This window comes from Pimephales promelas, chromosome 9 (assembly GCF_988280905.1).
Source record: "Pimephales promelas chromosome 9, fPimPro1.hap1.1, whole genome shotgun sequence".
Taxonomy (NCBI): Eukaryota; Metazoa; Chordata; class Actinopteri; order Cypriniformes; family Leuciscidae; genus Pimephales; species Pimephales promelas.
This window is the reverse complement of record NC_142777.1, coordinates 31,824,319-31,842,944: the sequence shown is the minus strand read 5'-3', so window position 1 is coordinate 31,842,944 and position 18,626 is coordinate 31,824,319. Positions and strand designations below refer to the sequence as shown.

At 35.8% G+C, this 18,626-nt stretch overlaps 3 protein-coding genes across 9 annotated transcripts; 2 read left to right on the top strand and 1 right to left on the bottom strand.

Moving 5' to 3' along the window:
* Positions 1-890: 890 nt before the first annotated feature.
* Positions 891-8,135, top strand: cltb (clathrin, light chain B). Of its 6 annotated transcripts, XM_039676597.2 has the most exons (7): positions 891-1,018; positions 1,124-1,372; positions 2,847-2,896; positions 2,993-3,113; positions 4,127-4,238; positions 5,551-5,604; positions 6,957-8,135. In XM_039676597.2, the coding sequence occupies exons 2-7, from the start codon at positions 1,183-1,185 to the stop codon at positions 7,126-7,128; spliced, it is 699 nt and encodes a 232-aa protein (XP_039532531.1). In that variant the 5' UTR covers positions 891-1,018; positions 1,124-1,182; the 3' UTR covers positions 7,129-8,135. The 6 variants fall into 6 exon arrangements, with proteins under 6 accessions (XP_039532531.1, XP_039532534.1, XP_039532532.1 ...); XM_039676600.2 differs by lacking the exon at positions 5,551-5,604; XM_039676598.2 differs by having other exon boundaries at positions 941-1,372; positions 2,996-3,113.
* Positions 8,136-8,347: 212 nt separating this feature from the next.
* On the bottom strand, positions 8,348-11,224 carry higd2a (HIG1 hypoxia inducible domain family, member 2A). Its single transcript, XM_039676602.2, has 2 exons — positions 11,001-11,224; positions 8,348-9,188 (listed from the first exon to the last, which is right to left on the bottom strand). The coding sequence occupies exons 1-2, from the start codon at positions 11,185-11,187 to the stop codon at positions 9,022-9,024; spliced, it is 354 nt and encodes a 117-aa protein (XP_039532536.1). The 5' UTR covers positions 11,188-11,224; the 3' UTR covers positions 8,348-9,021.
* Positions 11,225-11,730: 506 nt separating this feature from the next.
* Positions 11,731-17,427, top strand: faf2 (Fas associated factor family member 2). 2 transcript variants are annotated; one of them, XM_089135010.1, is made up of 11 exons: positions 11,731-11,834; positions 12,757-12,825; positions 12,914-12,991; positions 13,321-13,397; positions 13,494-13,632; positions 13,769-13,854; positions 13,944-14,035; positions 14,724-14,901; positions 15,000-15,171; positions 16,380-16,523; positions 16,704-17,427. In XM_089135010.1, exons 1-11 carry the CDS (start codon positions 11,772-11,774, stop codon positions 16,884-16,886), a joined length of 1,281 nt encoding a protein of 426 aa, XP_088991136.1. In that variant the 5' UTR covers positions 11,731-11,771; the 3' UTR covers positions 16,887-17,427. The 2 variants fall into 2 exon arrangements, with proteins under 2 accessions (XP_088991136.1, XP_039533139.2); XM_039677205.2 differs by having other exon boundaries at positions 12,914-13,048.
* The last annotated feature ends 1,199 nt before the right edge of the window (positions 17,428-18,626 follow it).

The window sequence follows — 18,626 nt, the reverse complement described above, 5'->3', positions numbered from 1 at the left end:
CTCAATGGAATACGATTTTGTGACTTTTCATACATTATCTATCTATACAGACACACAAAACTGGGCTTGATTCGGTTGTTCTGAAGGTATGTAAAAAAAAAAATAGGGGTCATGACCCCACATTGAAATTAATGGGAAATGTAAAAACTAAATATATTTTCTTTATGTGTCAAAAAAAGATAAAAAAAAATAATAACAAATCTTAATTTTTTACACAGAAATGAAGGCCTAGTAGAGCATAAATACAATGTATCATAAAAAAAAATATTTCTTATGCAAGCTAATGGTGTAGTTGAGGAATTGTGTGGTATATGGATACAAAAGTACTTTATATCTCCAAAAACACAGCATTAATGAATAGATGAGAAGTAAACAAAAACAAATGATATATTATTTGTATGATTAAAAATGTATATTTTTTGTAGGCCTACAATTACTCAATCAATTCTTATGGTCGTATAGACCCCGAAGCCCAAAAGTGTAAACAGGAAACGAAGACCATTTGAAGGTTAATAACTTACAGAAAACTATGTTCAACAGGTCAGTGCTATAGCCTAACTGTTCTTGACTTTACTACATTTTCAGGTACTTCATTGAGGTCAGGTCATGTGTAGGGAAATCTCAAGATCATAAAACTTTAGTTATTGGGCCTAATACGTTCAAATTTCAACCTAGCTTGCTGGAAATTGTCTTCCAGAAAGTCCAAGAAGCATGTGCCGCTTAAAAAAAAACTGAGAAAGCGCAGCATTGCAATTCGTTAATGTTTCCAAATATGCTAAACAAAAAATATTATTTCTATAACCTTCCAAAAAAAAACATTTAAAGACTGAAAAATTAAAATCATCATGAATTATGATTAACGTAGGTTTGTTATTACGTACTCTCTCCAGTAGATGGAGACACAACACCAAAAATCAACTGTGTGTGTTCAACATTGTTCCTGTCATTTTCACAACACTCCCAACACAACGAGAGCTGCGCGTCATTCAACTCATAGCCAACCTGCTGCCATTTAAAAGTACAAATTACTTTATATACTTTTTTTTATATACGAATCTGTCTTCGTTTATCCTTTAACAATTACGTTTATTCTTCCTTTCAAACAATACCAACTTGCTCGAAGAACAAAACAGCTGGAAGATTTAGTGCAGCTTTACGGAAGCCGGTGTTACTTTGTTAAACATGGCTGACGACTTTGGGTTTGTCGCCTCCGACAACGGCGTTCATACAGAAGAAGACCCGGCCGCAGAGTTTCTGGCCCAGCAGGAGAATGAGATCGCCGTGATCGAGAACGACAGCGCCGGGTTCGGCTTCGGCGCGCTGGAGGACGACGACGGACCTCCGCCCGCGGACACGTACACGTTCATCGGAGGTGCGTGTGTAACGCCGGCCTGTTTGCTTTTCCTTAATCAAATTAATATTCAAGTTAACTTATTTATTTATTGTAAAAACTCATGTAAAATATAGTACAGTATACTTACTCATAAGTACTAGTACTACCCTGTTTTGGACATCTATCATGGAATTCTTAAAAGTACCGTGGAGTGCCATACCATGAGACCATCACTTACCAAAAACGTACCATGGTTTTTGACCATCCCTTATTCTTGTACCATGGTATTTGTACTTAAATAGATCTAGTCAGTGAAAGCATGCAAACATATTCATCTACAATAACTCAATAATTTCAGCTTCAGAATCATGAATATTGTTCTGGTGTCACCATTGTCCTTGGGTTACAAGCACCAAGTCCAAGCCTATTCATTTAAACCTACAATGTAATATCAAATTTAGCATATTAATCAACAGTACATTTTTTGTTAACCTTTCACCAGATTTCTCAATATTATCGTATCATGATATGTATAGAATCGTGACATATTGTTATAAACTATAATTTAGAGTTAAGTTACTATAGTAACTACATGTAACATATGATATTACATTATATAGAAGTACCATGGTATTACCACTGGGTACCGCCACTGTACCATAGTACTGCCGTAGTACGATTTAGTAAAGTGTTGCAAATTGATTCATAGTAAAAAGTCGTCACCTTTATTTATATTGTGCTTTTTACAATACAGATTGTATCAAAGCAGCTTCACAGTGATAACATGAAAATAATACAACACAGTTTGTTTCTAGAAGAAAAATTGTGTCAACGTCCACCTTAAGTAAGGCAGATCAATAATATTTTTGAATATTAATTGTCCCCAACTAAGCAAGCCAAAAGCCAAGGCAACAGTGGCAAAAACCAAAAATCCATCAGGTGACAGATTAAAAATAATTACACTGTACTGATTGTTAGAATGAATCATCATTGCAATACATATAGCAAAAATATAGCAAATATGCTCTAAATCTAATCTACGTCATCATCAAAATGAGCTATTGACAGTAGAGAAGATTAATAATATAATAATTATGATTTACAACAACCATGAAGAATCATGGTATATATGGTTTGCTGTTTAACTGAACTAAAAACTAATACCTAGTCAAACTAATACCTAGTCAAAAATTCTAGTCAATGTTTTTTTAGCAGTCTAGCATCACATAATCAGCTTTAATGCTGGAGTTAAAGTCACATCTGTACCTGTCAGGGTAAGACAAGCAAACAAACCACTGAAAAAACACTAGTAAAAGCCATTGAGTATAATGAAAGAGAACACACCAGCCCATGCTGACTAGATCCAGAAATTGTAAGAGAGGTCTTTTACGCTACAGTCCAACAAGGTGTGCTGCATTCCGGTGATGCCTGTAATGTTTCCATAAATCAACACAGTGTACAAGTTGTTGCCTATCAAGTGCTGAAACTCGTTGTTTCTTCTTTTTGAGTGCAGGTGATTTTGGAGGAGCACCAGCTACTGCTGTGAACGGAGATATGTTTCAGGTGAGTGTGGTTAAAAAAACAACTAATCTTGTCATATTAAATGTTTTTATGTACTACAACACGTTATTAACATTGCGTCATCATTTGTAACGTAAGGAGGACACCAACGGCACAACTGACGGCTACTCAGCCATTGCTCAAGTCGACATGTTGAGACAAGAACCTGAAAGTCTGCGCAAATGGAGGGAGGAACAAAAGTCACGGCTGGAGGAATTAGGTATTTAATTTCATGTAGAATTAGAAATAACCGTCAATAGGATAGAGTGTGTGTGTGTGTGTGTGTGTGTTACTAACTGGATAGCCTGCCAAGTTCAATTAAGACAGTTGTTTGGCATGTCATATTAGATACAGGCAATTTATCTTAACTCTAGCTTGGTTTAAGTTTATTTAATCTATGCTCGGTTTCACAGACAAGCCTTAAGCCTATAGTCCCAGACTAAAATGCATGTTTGAGCTGTTTTAATTGAAAGCAACTTGTACTGACATATCTTAAAATAGAGATACACGCCTTAAGATACACATCAATAATGTTTTTTTTTTCTAAGACACGTTACTTAAATGCCCTAACTCCTGGCTTAATCTAAACCCTTTCTGTGGAACCAGCACAGTTTAAAATCAGTTAGTTAATAGTACTTTTGAAAAATATGTTTATACCAGTTTATTCCACATATGACTGGTCCATTCTTACGGTGGCCAGCATGTTTAAGATCACATGACCAGCTGAATACTAAACCTGAAACTGCAACTTTTTATCTCACAATTCTGAATCAGAAAGAATTATAAGAAATAAACGTACAATTGCAAGATATCTTAGAATCATCAGATATAAACTGGCAATTGTAGATTTGTCATTTCAAGAAAAAAGATGTACTTTTCATTCCATGGTGGAAACAAGTTTCCATGATTATCAGATACTTTGTTGTAAACAAATGAATCATGAGTGATAAAAGCGAATAGGGTTTTTCTAACAAAAGCAGTAATCAAAAAGTTTCACTTTTAAGTAATGCTACATCCACATAATAGGTACCAGATTGTAAAACTGGCCAGCAAAACATAAAGTTAGAACTGATAAAAGTGACATTTGAGAGTGAAAATAGTTCTAAAAAAAAATCATAAAATGAATTTGTATTTAAAAACAAACAGGCAGCCAAACCTTTTATTATCTTGCAAACAAAGGTGAGTGAAATAAGCAGCTTTGTATATGAACTTTCTCTGGTTTCTGATGTGCAGATTCCGCCTCTAAAGCAGCTGAGGCTGTGTGGAGGGACAAGGCCCGGAAAGAACTAGAGGACTGGCATGTACACCAGAATGAACAGATGGAGAAAAATAAAGCCAACAACAAGTATTTTCACCCTAACATCTTTAATATCCATGCTTTATTGAACTATATGTTTTTGTTAGTGAAGATTAAGATGCAGACACTTGTGAACTACCAGTACAAAAAACAATTAATATGAAGAATGTCTTATAAAATGATTGCCAGAACTGAGTTTTATTGTTACTATTGTCAGTATTATTATTTTACTTGATTTAAAGGGACATTGTGTACGAATTGCTATCATCTAGGATAAGTCATATAATTGGCAGAGGTATTTGTACACCATTTGAGGACATATTTATGAATAAAAAATATTGGTTTTAAATAATAAATTACATAAAAAGTTACACATAGTCCCTTTAAAGACATTGTTTTCTGATATGTATTTTTTTTTAAATATATGAATAATACAGTATCTTTTAGAGGGGCTCTCAATACTCAAAAGTAAACGTAGTTACTGTAATTCATTAATTATGAGTCTTACTGCTGGCTTTTAATGTCAGCAACCTCTCACACCTCTTAACTCTTGCATGGTATCTGACTCCCTTTGTTTTACTGTAGATTTTCATGTGTACAGAGAAGACTGTTCATAAAGTTGTCTGCATGCTTTTTATTATTGATAGAAATGACATGAACTTTGACTTGAGCCAGGGATGGGCAGCGTCAGCCCTTTAGTGCCGCTGTCCTGCAGAGTTTAGCTCCAACCCTAATCAAACACACCTGAACAACCACAGTGTCGTTGTATCTGAAATCGACCCCTACACCCTCATTCACCATGCCATACATTACTCCACTAATATAGTTCACTTGAGAGGGAGTGAATTCAACTATAATGCTCTATTTAAGGGGGGTTTTGGAGACAGACTAAGTTGTTTTGTTTTATTTTCTTTAAGCAGAGTTGGAGCTAAACTCAGCAGGACAGCATTTTTTATTTTCCGTACCATCCCTTTCATTCACGTTCAATATTGTGTGTTTGTAATCCAATAGCAGAGAGAGAAACAAAGGTGCGTCAAGTAAAATAATTTTAATTTCGGGTCCAATGATGGCTAAAATGTAGACTTGTACCTTAGAAGCAAAAATCTTATTTGAAATAATGCAGGGTATGATTGATCACATATGCTGTTGATTAATCTCAACTTTTATCTTCAGTCTTCTTAGTATCATGAAAAAGGATTTGATGCACTTTAACACTTATTTTGATGTGCGGCTTGTGTGAGACTGATGTTCTTCTTATGTATCCCTCTCTCCCTTTCATTTTCCGGCTCCTATTTTTCTCTTCCTTTCCTTTATCTTGTTTTCATTTCCTCTTTTGCTGTCCTGCCTGTTTGTGCACTAGGATCGCTGATAAGGCTTTCTACAAACAGCCCAACTCTGATGCCATAGGTTTTGTGTATGTTTAATGCAAATCAGTGAAATAACATAAATGCACAGTTCCTTGCTTCTTGCATCACATAAACAAAGATATTACACTACCGTTCAAATGTTCGGAGTCATTGAGGATGTTTTTGAAAGAAATCTCTTCTGCTTACCAATGCTGCATTTGTTTAATCAAAAATACAGTAAAAACTGAAATATTGTAAATTATTATTATTACACATTTAACTGTTAAACTATTTTTTATATTGTTATAACTACACAAATATTTTTGTAGACTGTGATGCATTTCTTTCTGGATTTTTTTCGATAAATAGTATGTTTTTTTTTTTTTAAAAGCAAATAGAAATCTATAATTTCTATAGTAACTTTTTTCTAAATCTATAATTTCTTTCAAAACATATCTTACCTACCCAAAACTTTTGAATGATAGTTTAATCACACATTCATGCTTTATTTCAGAGATCTGATTAATTTCTTAATATTTATTAAATATATATATATATATATATTAAATATTAATAAAATATAAAAATATTAATATATTTATTAATATATATTAAATTGACCGATATTTGACAGATATTCAATTTTTTCTAGTTAATAGGTTTAAAAGTTTCCCCTTTTAGTCTCAATTAAGAAGCAGAAGTTTAGGCAAAATAGCTTTATATACTACTCATAACAAAATGTATTTATTTATTTTATTTAACCAGGTAGGCACATACAGGACTCATTCTCATTTAAAACGGCGACCTGGCCAGGATAAAGCGTCAAAGTGCAGACACATAAATTAAAGGACAGGACAGTGTAATACTGGTTACAAACAGTTAGTCAAAGTGCATCGTACAAAGTAAGTCAAAATACAGTAACTAGACAGTATTCCTAATGGAACAATAATAATTATATAATATAATATTAAAATAAATTAAAATATATCTTCTGATTGGCTGTGATTGTCACATTTAGTAACTTTCACATTCAGTGTGTTCAGACCATAGACTTTAAAAAAAATTGTCATGGTTCAGACATAGTTAGATCAGAAAATAATTACCATCGGACATAGAAAATAATGTTGGTCGATCTCTCGTTTTAATTTGGGCCCGGTTTCACAGACAGGGCTTAGACTAACCCAGGATTAGGCCATAGTTCAATTAGGGTGTTTAAGTGGCTTTTATAAAAGTGCCTTACTAGTGTGCATCTTTAGACAATGGCACATATTTGATAAGATATGCCAGTACAAGTAGCTTTCAGTTAAAACAGCTCAAATATATGTATTTTAGTCTGGGACTAGGCTTAAGCCTTGTCTGTGAAAGTCGAGGCATGACATGACCGCTGGTGCTCATGATTCTCTCCTGTCTGTTCTTTCAGAGCATCAGAGGAGGCCTTCCTCAAGGAGTGTGATGATGACAGTCCCGGAACAGAATGGGAGAAAGTGGCCCGTCTATGCGACTTCAACCCCAAGACCAGCCGCATGACTAAAGACGTGTCTCGGATGCGCTCCGTTCTTATTTCTCTAAAACAGACGCCTCTGGTTCGCTAACGTAACCATATCTCCAAGGCTTTCTTTTCTTGTTCCCTCTTGCACTTTATTTTAGTGAGGCTGAACACTAACAGATTTAAGTTTTAATGGGGTCATTGAATGTGTACACTTTACTGTATTTAAACTTCCTATTTGTGTACCCTGGTGTTTCACAATGGCAGAAGATTTCGGCTATTCCCTAAGTTTAAAAAAAAAAAAAACAGGTCAAAAGAATTCATGGTTTTTCCCTTTATCCCAGTGTCCATGAAAGGCAGCAGTTCTATCTAAAATGCCATGTTTTTTGTTGTTTTTTATCTTACAAGTTATTTTGTGATTGTTGTGACATTTGCAGTGCCTGCAAACCATTAGACAGCATTAACTCACTGGAACCAAAAGTGTCTTTGTTGCCTTGTAACAAAGGAAATGGAAGTATTAGTTTACATTCTATACTTGGATACAGTTTAGTTACCATCTCTCACCCTATGCTATGTAATATTTTTTTTTTTGTCTTCATTAGTTGAATGCTGTGGTGGAAGCAGTATCTGGGTTTGCCATCGTCTGCTTTTTTGTATTTCTGTTCACTGCCAAGAGGGACGTTAGATATTTCTGAGCTTGCTAAGGTTATTGACCTATTATAATTTTCACATTACAACTTTTTTTAATATTCAAATAATTATTAGTAATCTGCAGTTTTTAATTTCCCATGCATGCTGCTCATAACAGCTTCTTAATTACTTAAATTAGCAGAAATCTTTTACAAATGAAGAAGAATCCTTCATTGCACTGTGCTCATGTAGCGGTTAATATTTTCCACTGTTACTACATACATATGGGACTAATAATACAGTTTTTAAACAATGCAATTTGTCAAGTGTACAGTTCCTGATTCTCAGTCTACAGCAATGAATCTTGTGCCTAAACCTTTTCTCACTGTGAGATTTACTACCTGTAGGCCTTCATCAGTCAAGTGTCCAAAAGCCCTAGAAATAAAACATAACACAGTGAAATACCGGTAATGAAGATAGTTGTTCTTTTACAAAAATGCTGGAAGTTAAATAACACTCCTTTTTATAGTCCAGATGTTGACTTTGTTGTCCTGCTTGTTACTTAATGGCAGGTGTATAAATGCTACACTTTGTACAAGTTTGAGGCCTTGTTTCCATTGAAAACTGAATTTTGGTTGAAAGTTTACTTGCATGTTACAACTAACTAACAAAAGTTAACAACCAAAGAAATGATCTGACTAATTGAAGCTATCTAGTAATGAAACTCCCTTTTATAGATCTCTTAGCCCTCACCCTGATTCCAAATAAATGTGTGCGCATCAATGCAAACCATGCAATAATTATTGTGTATTCAATAAATAAAAATAATTCAATGAAAAACTTCTGAATTCAGACATTCATTGTAACTTTTATAAAGAAATAAGACATTTATTACAGGTGGAGACTTTAGATAATATCATGAATCACCATTATCTTTGAATACATTATTCTGCAGCTTGACTAGTCCGCATACATGCATAATAGAAAACTGAGGTAAGAAGCAATGTAATGTTTCAAGAAATGGTCATCAACATGGAGAAACAGGTCCTATGCCTGTCAACCAGATGCTTTAACCACAACAGTGGCTTCTGGGACGCTCTTTAAATAAAATACTGGGCATTAAATGCGTGTGGCAGTTCGATACACTTTCATAAATAGTGCCACCCGTCGATCTATAATATGAGATCTTACACTGGGCTATTTTGTTTTTGCTCAGTGGGAAAACTTCAGGTCTGAAGAGGTTAAAGAAAATAAAAAATGCTAACAATTGGCATTTAATGTTCAGTTCACTCCATATTCATATAACATTTCACCCATCGACCATATAAGGCATTTGTCAGTGTGGTGAAACAGGGTCTCTGTGTTCTCTTCACTGCTTGGGTTTCAGTGCCGTCACAGCCACACCCACTACAATAGCAACGACCGTGAAGCCTTGGGCGAAGATACGGGCTCTCATTAGCAGCTGGGACTGTCGGGTCTTGCCCCGTCTGAAGGCGCCGAGGCCATAGATCAATGCTCCGGCTGTTCCCAAACAGCCTGAGGAGGAAGACCACAGAAAAATAAATTGCAGCTATTCCATTTGATTATACACATTAAGTGCCAAAATGTTTTTTTTTTTTAATTCTATCTTCCATTTCTGTTTTCTTTAGCTTGTATTTTGAGTAAACCCCAGCTGGATAGCTGCATGGGTCACATTCAAACCCCACAAATGGAGAGAAGGGTGTGTTTAGTGGAAAAACCATCAAGCCCTGGGATTCTCGTTGATGTTCACAACTTCACTCAGCCAGAGATCAACGGATGCAAAGAAAATACTGATTTCCTATCACTAACTCCCAGCCAAAAGTACTATATTCAGTACAATTTGGTGTCCGAATGAGAATTATCACAGCTTCCACCAAAACATTAAGCAGCAAACTGTTTTCAATCCTGATATTGATAATATGAAATATTTCTTAAGCCACAAATAAGCATATTATTGGGTCATTGCGTGTCAACGCAATTTTTATTTATTTTTTTATTTTTTGCAAAGACGAACATAAATAGTGATGAAAGCCAAATATTAAATGTCCCACAGATATACATTTACGGTGTAATCCACTATTTTGTAGAGGGTTCAAAATGACAATATTCACCTGAGATTTGGAGCCAAATTACAGGAGTGTAAAAATGACTTTAGAATGATTGGTTGGTCTATTAGTAAAATATGTTGACTTTAGCAATCTTTGTTTCATTATATGCCAATGGTGACGGTTCAAAAAGGGCAAAAAGCACTTCCTGTGTTTTTCTGTGCCACAAGTTTGCATGACTGTAACTCAAGAAGCATTAAACATATAATATCCTTTTAGATTCTGGTTCTTGTTCCTTTCTTTTGGTATCTTCATTTTAAAGCCCCTCGATGGTTCAATCCCTGAGATATGGACACATTAATGCGTCTCCATGAATATATTGGTGAATAAATTGTACACGTACATTGCTCAAACCAAACGTGGGTCACTTTGAATACAGCTGACCTTTTTATTTTAAAGAGGAATATATATTGAAATAAAAGTTAAAACTAGAAATATATCTGTGTGTTTTTTTTTTTTCAGCTCAACTGCAAAGAACATACCTGTCAGAGTGTCATACATCTGCTTTTTCTAAAGTTGTCATGCTTGTAACTCCAAAAGTATTCAATATATATGGATATTAATATCCTTCTAGATTCTCATTCTTAATTAATTTAGATTCCAAAAGAAAAGTTTTTAAGGGTCCAATAGAGTTCAGTCCCATAGATATGGGGATCTCAAAGCAGCTCCATGCTCAAATTGTTGAATTTTAACTATTTTCAATGGTCAAGAACCAAATGTAGTAGGTACGTTTTTAAACAGTTAATAATTATTGTGTATAATGGCTCATATTCAGCCTTGACCAAGCTTCAACACCAATAATGCCCCTGTTTCTGTTTATTGTATTTTATCCTGGTTATCCTTCTATCCTGGCTTTGACACAGCAAAGAATTTGCACAACAGCACTTCCGTTAAACATAAAAATGAACTCTGTTTAAATGTCTGGTGTTACTTTGACAAGGGGAGATGAAAGACAAACTATGAGTGCAAAAGTGAAATATCAGAGGTATGGTAGAAACCCTATAACTTAGTGTGATTCAGAAGATGCCATATGATGCACATTGAATACATGGCATAAGACGTTTCAATGTTATGGCACTGCATTAAGCTCATTCAAAACTCTTGGCATTTTATGTTTAACGGTGTTTAAATGTTGGTAAACAAGATCATATGAAGTTCTATGGTGGTTGTATTATAATGTGTGTTGTGCAGCTTGTGTAAGTCACTGCTTTATGTAACTCACCTATAGGAACGAATGGATTTTCTTTCGTTTTCCTGATGAATTTGTCTTTAAAGTTCTCTTCCCTCGCCCTGGGCAGCGGGGTAAATCCCTCGATGACCGGAGGCTGAGACAAATCAAACACGACCGGTGGAGAAGCTGTTTTGTTCGGTTGATCTTGGCCAACAACCGGGGTCGTTGCAGTTGCCATGATCGGTTGACAGGAAGTTGAATAAACACGGCGTTTCCGCCAGCTGTGTATCACATGACACATGAAGAAATTTACAATAAAATATTATTTAATTATATTGATTTATTCATTAATTAAAACAACTAATAGAAAAAAAAACTCTCACATATTCACATGTGTTTGTTAAATTGCCCGTGTTGAAGATTGGTGATATATATTCTTATAAGAAATGCATTTGCACAGCAAAAGTAAAAAATAAATAAATAAACAAAAATGATAATGAAACGTTATTAAAGATTTTTATCCTGGTGCTGAAATTTTATTTTAAAGATTCCATTTTGAGGTATAATTTATATTATAATTTAAATAGATTAATTATTATTACTGTTCTACACATAGATTGTTTATTGTATATAACGTATGAACATTGTTCTTAGTGAAAACATTCAAAACAATGTAGATAAAACAAAACATGCGCCACATGACTCCTGCGCAGCAGGTGGCGCAAAAAAGAAAAGAGTTGTTTGTGCAACGTTTAACGTATTCGTCATGTCAGCAGCACGCTTTATACGTCATCACGTTTTATTAGGGCTCGGCGAGGTAAGATGGCGGCGCCAGAAGAACAGGAATTATCTCAGGCTCAAACTGAAAAACTCCTCCAGTTTCAGGTATCGATTAAATTGCCTTGGTAACACATATTGATTAAATATTTTATGCGCCCAATTATTAGAAAAAAAAATGTGTTCGTGGTATCCAGCTCAGCCGCTTTAGGTATAAATGACCAGTCAGCGAGCTAACTCCCATTAAGATCGTTAGTTTTTACTCAACCAAGACCAGCTTCACTGCACCTAGTAATATAAAATTAATCTGAATAATAACCTTTTGATTTGTGTCCACATATAGACTTTCTAGAGTTTACATCTGTCTCGTTTTAGTTGAAATGGCAGCTGTCACTTTAGCAGCGAGTCATTTATTGTGTCTCAAAACCTAGAGAGCTGCCTAACTTACCTAGACAGTAGATTTGATCAAAGTAAAGTCAAGAGCGCTTATGATGGCTAAACTATTGTCTAATTTGGCTGCAGTGTTTTTATTTTTATTTACATATAAACAGATGGAGAACCGCTAGTCATACGGATGCGTAATTCAAGTTTAATATTAAAAATGCTATCTAGATAGACAGCTCGCTAGGTTTCTAGACGCAGTCCTAATCTGCTCCCAGTCTGGCATCACTTAAACTTTTAACCTGCTGAATTTTAGGATGAGTTTATTTGTCTTGTTTTAAACTGGTTGCAAGTTACCATCATCAATAAAGAAGTTTCCGTTACTTCTTCCACATCTACTACTGAGTTAGAGTAGCGTTAATACAAAAGAATTACGCCCTTGAATAGTGACTGACTGATCTCGAAAACACTCGCGTAATCTATCATTTGTCAAACATATCGCCACCCAACTGTTTGATTCAGTAGCAGAACTTTTGGCAATAAACATGCCAGGCAACTGGATATTTATTTTCTAATTTATTGTGACAATAGATTCCAGCTCTCTTTTTAACCTAAAGACTTTTGTTGACACATGACACACATTATTCAGGACCTGACAGGCTTGGAGTCAATGGACCAATGTCGGCGCACATTAGAACAGCACAATTGGAACATTGAGGTGAGAGATGGTAAACCAGATGAATTTATCCAGTCATATTAGTTTTATCGTTCTGTATTAGGAACCATATAATCTCCCTTTGTTGCAGGCTGCTGTACAAGACAGACTAAATGAGCAAGAAGGAGTTCCGAGTGTGTTCAACCCGCCGCCCGCCAGACCGTTGCAGGTCAACACAACAGACCACAGAGTGTATAGCTATATTGTCTCAAGGCCACAGCCTAGAGTAAGAGGGTCTTTGGTTTTTATGTTTTGTGTATTTCCTAATTTTGTTCGTACCACTGTTTTCAAAAATGACACATGCTAAATGCAAGTTTTTATGCAGCTGTGGTAAATATAAAAATGTCAAGTGGTAGTATGCTGGTTTCGGCCTGGTGTGACATACAGTTCAGGGTAATGCCGTTCACCATGTGATTATTTTGACAAAACAATATATCGCAACATGTTCTCTATAAATATTAAACAAAGTGCTTATATAAACGTTTACTTTTTTTACAGGGCTTATTAGGTTGGAGTTACTACTTGATAATGCTTCCCTTCAGGTTTACGTATTATACACTTCTGGATGTATTCAGGTATTAAAGCAGTTGAACTTAACAAAGACCTGTATTATATTACACTAATGCTACTAGTCTTTCCACTGATGTTTCTTCCTTCCCTAAATATTTCAGGTTTGCCCTAAGATTCATTCGGCCAGATCCAAGGGGTCGTGTCACAGATCCTGTTGGAGATGTCATGTCCTTTATTCATAGTTTTGAGGAGAAATATGGTAGATCGCATCCTGTTTTCTACCAGGGAACATATAGTCAGGTATGTTGATGTATTTATCTTAACATTCTTACAAGTTTAAGACCATTAAAATTTGTAATTATTAACCCATTAATCAGGCAGACTGAAATGACTTGCATGAAGTAAATCAAAAAGTGTATAAAATTAACTCTTCTAGGCTCTGAATGATGCCAAGCGAGAACTTCGCTACTTGTTAGTTTATCTTCATGGAGATGATCACCAGGACACAGATGAGTTCTGCCGGTAGGTTTAAAGTTGTGATTTTCATTCATGTTACATCTGGTGAGCTTCTGATTTCATAACTAGAGCTCCTGTCTGTCTGTCTCTCTCAGAGCCACATTATGTTCAGAAGAGGTACTGACCTTCGTTAACACAAGGATGCTGTTTTGGGCATGTTCCACCAGCAAGCCGGAGGGTTACAGAGGTAACCAACGTCACTTCTACGTCTCTGATTAATCTCTGAATATTAATCAGAATATTGTTACGGTGTCATCATAAGGGAGGAACCTTTTCAGTTCCCAGATTTTGGTGTGTTCGCACTGCAGAAACTAGGAATGATTTTAGTTTTAGAAACTCCTAATTTAGCCCCTACTTCAGATTAGGGTCTAAACCAGCACTGTAGGAACTATCTGTGACGTTAGTGTAAGCTGATTGGCCGAACGCTTGCTAAACACCAGCACCCGCCATTTTTAAAGACACATTTACTCCAGAAACTAACTCTACGAACATGGGCCTCTTAACCTTTACGCTATAAGGACTTTGAAGGGACCAATAGAAACACGATTATGTATTTCTGCACAGCTGGCAACACTGGACACTGCAAATGCTAATACCTTTTTCATATACGGTCTACTTTCTATGTATAACAGTTCTATCTAATAACTTATTATACAGATACGAATGAACACGGAAAATGCGAGCACTGTTCGCTCGGGCTCTGGCGTTCTCAGCGCCGTTAAAATAAGTCACAACAAGAAACACGGCTTACGTCACTTCAGAGGTCCTACTAGCAACCAGGAAAATGTCCCTAAGGGAACCACTAGTTCCTTAAACTACCCCTATTACCTCACAAGATGTGGTTTAAGATTGTTTCCTTTATGTTGTGTGTTCAGTCTCTCAGGCCCTGCGTGAGAACACCTATCCCTTCCTGGCTATGATCATGCTGAAGGACCGCAAAATGACAGTTGTTGGAAGACTGGAGGGGCTGATCCAGCCTGAGGATCTTATCAACCAGCTGAACTTCATCATGGAGGCAAACCAGACATATCTCATGTCAGAGCAACTGGAGAGGTAAGGTCACAAAGAATGTTAAGTCTTGCACCTACGCATATTTAATTGTAACCGATAATATTACCACACAAACATCATTTTCTGTTTTGTGACTACAGGGAAGAGAGGAATCAGACGCAGGTACTGAGGCAGCAGCAGGATGAAGCTTACCTGGAGTCCCTCCGTGCAGACCAGGAAAAAGACAGAAAGAAAAGAGAAGAACAAGAGCAGAAACGCCAAGAGGAGGAGAAGGCACGCCAGAGCATACTCGCAGAGGAGAGGAGACTGAGAGTAAGGGATTTGCTATTATTTAAAGTGCAATAAATTATTTTAGAAATACATTTGTTGTCAATTGTTTAAATTAAGAAATTTAGTCTTTTTTTAGAGTGCTTTTACACTAGCACTTCAAAACCATACAATGTCTGAATAAAAAAAGGTGTTTTGGGGTACGGTTCATGTGAACTACAGAACAGTCGCAATCGTACTAAATCACGGAAGTAAATCCTTATCGCTATTGATGTCTGATTCAATAAAACGGTGTTCTTACTTTCCTGACGCACTCCAAGCAAAAAAATATATACATCACATTTCTGCTGGACTCCTGTGTACTTTTCCCAGTACATTAGAAGCAGAAAGACGCAAGTGCTGAAAACAAAACCTAAATCTAAAGTGAGGTGAGCACTGCTATGCATTTTGCTGCCTTCTGCGTTGTTGTTACCATGCGACGGGTAAACAGACCCAAATCAATGACGTCAAAAGCACCCTTAAATTGATCACGGTAAAATAGCTAAGCTGTCCATGGTATGGCTTGGTGCTGCTGACTCAAATTTCACAATTTGATTTGTATTTCAATTAAATTTCTTTTGGCTTATCAGATTCACTGTTCTAATATTAAAAGTAACTGATTTGTAGGCTACTTGCATTTCACATAAGGAAGCTTTTGAAATAACGTTATAATAATGGTATTAATAATGGTTGACAAAAAATTATGAAGGATTTATTCAAAACTGCATTAAATATTGAAGAACACATTAAATAAAAATACAATAAACATGCAATAGTTCATATATTTAGTGAAATGCTCCTCTCTTGATTTTTCAAGCCGACAAACTCGTTTTTGGGCATTGAATGGCTTTTCTGAGGTAAATGTAACGTTACGTGACATTCTCTGTCTTTCTGCGGTTGAAACACTGATTGACGTGAGATGATGATATGGATTTGATAAGTTGTACTGTATTCATACTTGTGTATTTATGCTGTAACTAGAAGTAAAGAGGAAGTTCAAGATTATCACTTCACACGTGCTCCGCAAGATCGATATTGGATTTTCATTTAAAAATCAATGAAAAAACATGGATAGTTGTAATTCCAAAAACTTAACCTAAAGAGGAAAAACCTGCAGTCTTTTTCTCTGCACATCATGAATAACTGTTCACGATGACTGTTTAGTCAGTTGACAAATTTCATTAAATGACTTCCTGATGATTGTCTAATGGCAGACACTGGAAGAAGAGAAGGAGCGCAAGTCTGAGTGTCTTCCCCCTGAGCCGCCCTCGGACGACCCTGACAGTGTCAAAATAGTGTTCAAATTGCCCAACGACACTCGCGTGGAACGGAGATTTCTCTTCAGCCAGTCTTTGACGGTAAACGCCCTTTGCATCGCTTATACAGTGTTGAGAACCATAACAGTTTGATGTCAGCTTCTACAACTTCTGTGGTTGAAGAAAAGACACTTTTTGAAGTATTATGAGATACCACCTAATATTTAAAAATGAATTTTGGACTAAAACCAGTGGCTAAAACGTATTTTTTCCCCTTTTTAGGTAATACACGACTTCCTGTTTTCATTGAAAGAGACCCCTGAGAAATTCCAAATAGTAACGAATTTCCCACGCCGGGTCCTGCCTTGCCTGCCGACGGAAGAGCAGCCCAATCCCCCCTCTCTGAAGGAAGCCGGTCTGAGCCGGTCAGAAGTCCTCTTTGTGCAGGACCTCACAGACGATTGACATTTAGCTTTGCTAACCCTCTGCTCACGAGTCGAGTCCCGCCTCCCCTCCAGTTTGTTCGATGGCCTGGACGAGGGATCACTGAAAGAAACCTTTTACTGAATTTAAAAAAAAAAAGAATAATAATATCCCATCCTTCCCTGCAGTGAAGTTTTGTTCTGTAAAATGAGTGCAAGGTGAACAGCCCTGTAAATATATGACTTAGATATTTAAGGAAAAGCCTGGAAGCCACAACAGAGTTATCTTTTTCTTTTCTTTTTGTTTTTTATGCAAATCAAAGTCGACCATATAATTGTATCTCATCTAATGACCAAAAGAGAGGTTGTCAGCAAAGGATCCGATGGGCTGCTTGTGGTTCAGATAAGAAAACTAAAGGCCACAACCTTTCCATGTGGCTTTGTATATATAGAGTATAGTGCAAGTCTGCCCATAGTGTGCCTGTGGTAATTCATAGATGCCTATGTTACCTGTCGTCCATCTGATGGGTCTGGTCATGTAAAGATGTCATTTTCCAATTCTAAATTAAACATTTTAAAATGTTGTTGTGGTTTGACTAACAATGTTCTGGTTCAACTTTAACGTTGCAGCCTGCTGCACAAACCTGAAGCCATGGCGATTTTAATATTTTTGTAGGTATGGAAATAAAATATGGTGCTGAATAATGGCTTAAACCATTCATTGTACAATTTTCTAAAGTAATTGGAGAGGTAGTAACTCAGATTACTTTGTTTTATAGCATTAAGTCTGTTTCAATGTGAGTCTTAACTATTAGGGTGAATCTCACAAAGTTGGTCAAAAGATGGGTTACATTTAACCCCCAAATCAAAAGGCAGTCTATTGACGCCATTAAGGTTTTCTTTTTGCGTTGCGACTTTTTCTTTGTAGACAATTTCTCCATTAATCATAGATGCATGTACCATATAAGACAAGTCATCCAATCAAAAAGGTAGTATTTCTTGTGCTGCCTTTATTCTGATTTGAATCAACAAATTGTGTACAGACTGAAGATTTATATTACTGTATCGCAGTAATGATGTGCTCAATATTGAGAATGTAAATTGCCCATGTCTCAATGCAAAAAAAAACAAAAAAAAACAGAATGAACGGATATTTTAGCCAATACGATAATCATTTTTTTTCTTTCTCATGTTATGACCAATAAGTGGTTATTATCAATCTATACTTTACAATTTTTTATGCTAAAAGTGAATTTATGCAACATTATAATGTATAAATGTTGATTTTTAAATCTGCTATAAATAAATGCATTCTGTTTGAATAAAACAAAATAGTGATTATAATAATAAAGGAGAGATCTATGGGATACTGGTTAGATAATAGACTGCATAGATCTATAACCACTAGATTTAAGTCATTACTTGAGTAATAATCAAGAAAGTTTGTGAGTGTGTCTGGGTAACTTTAATAAAGGTAATTTTTTCCAAGAATGAACTATCATATTTATTCACAAATTCAAAGGGATGCTCTCTTATATTAAAGGGTTAAATCCCCTAGACGATGCTAGATTCAAGGAAAAATGGGTGGGAAAAAAAAATCACATTACCTAAAACAAATTATTGAGTAGGTATTAAAGGAGTAGTTAAATAAAAAAAAGATGCTGATAATTTACTCCCTCACATGTAATCCAAGATATCCATGTCATTCTTTCTTCAGTCGAAAAGAAATTAAGGTTTTTGATGAAAACGTTCAAGGATTTTTCTCCATATAATGGACTTCAAT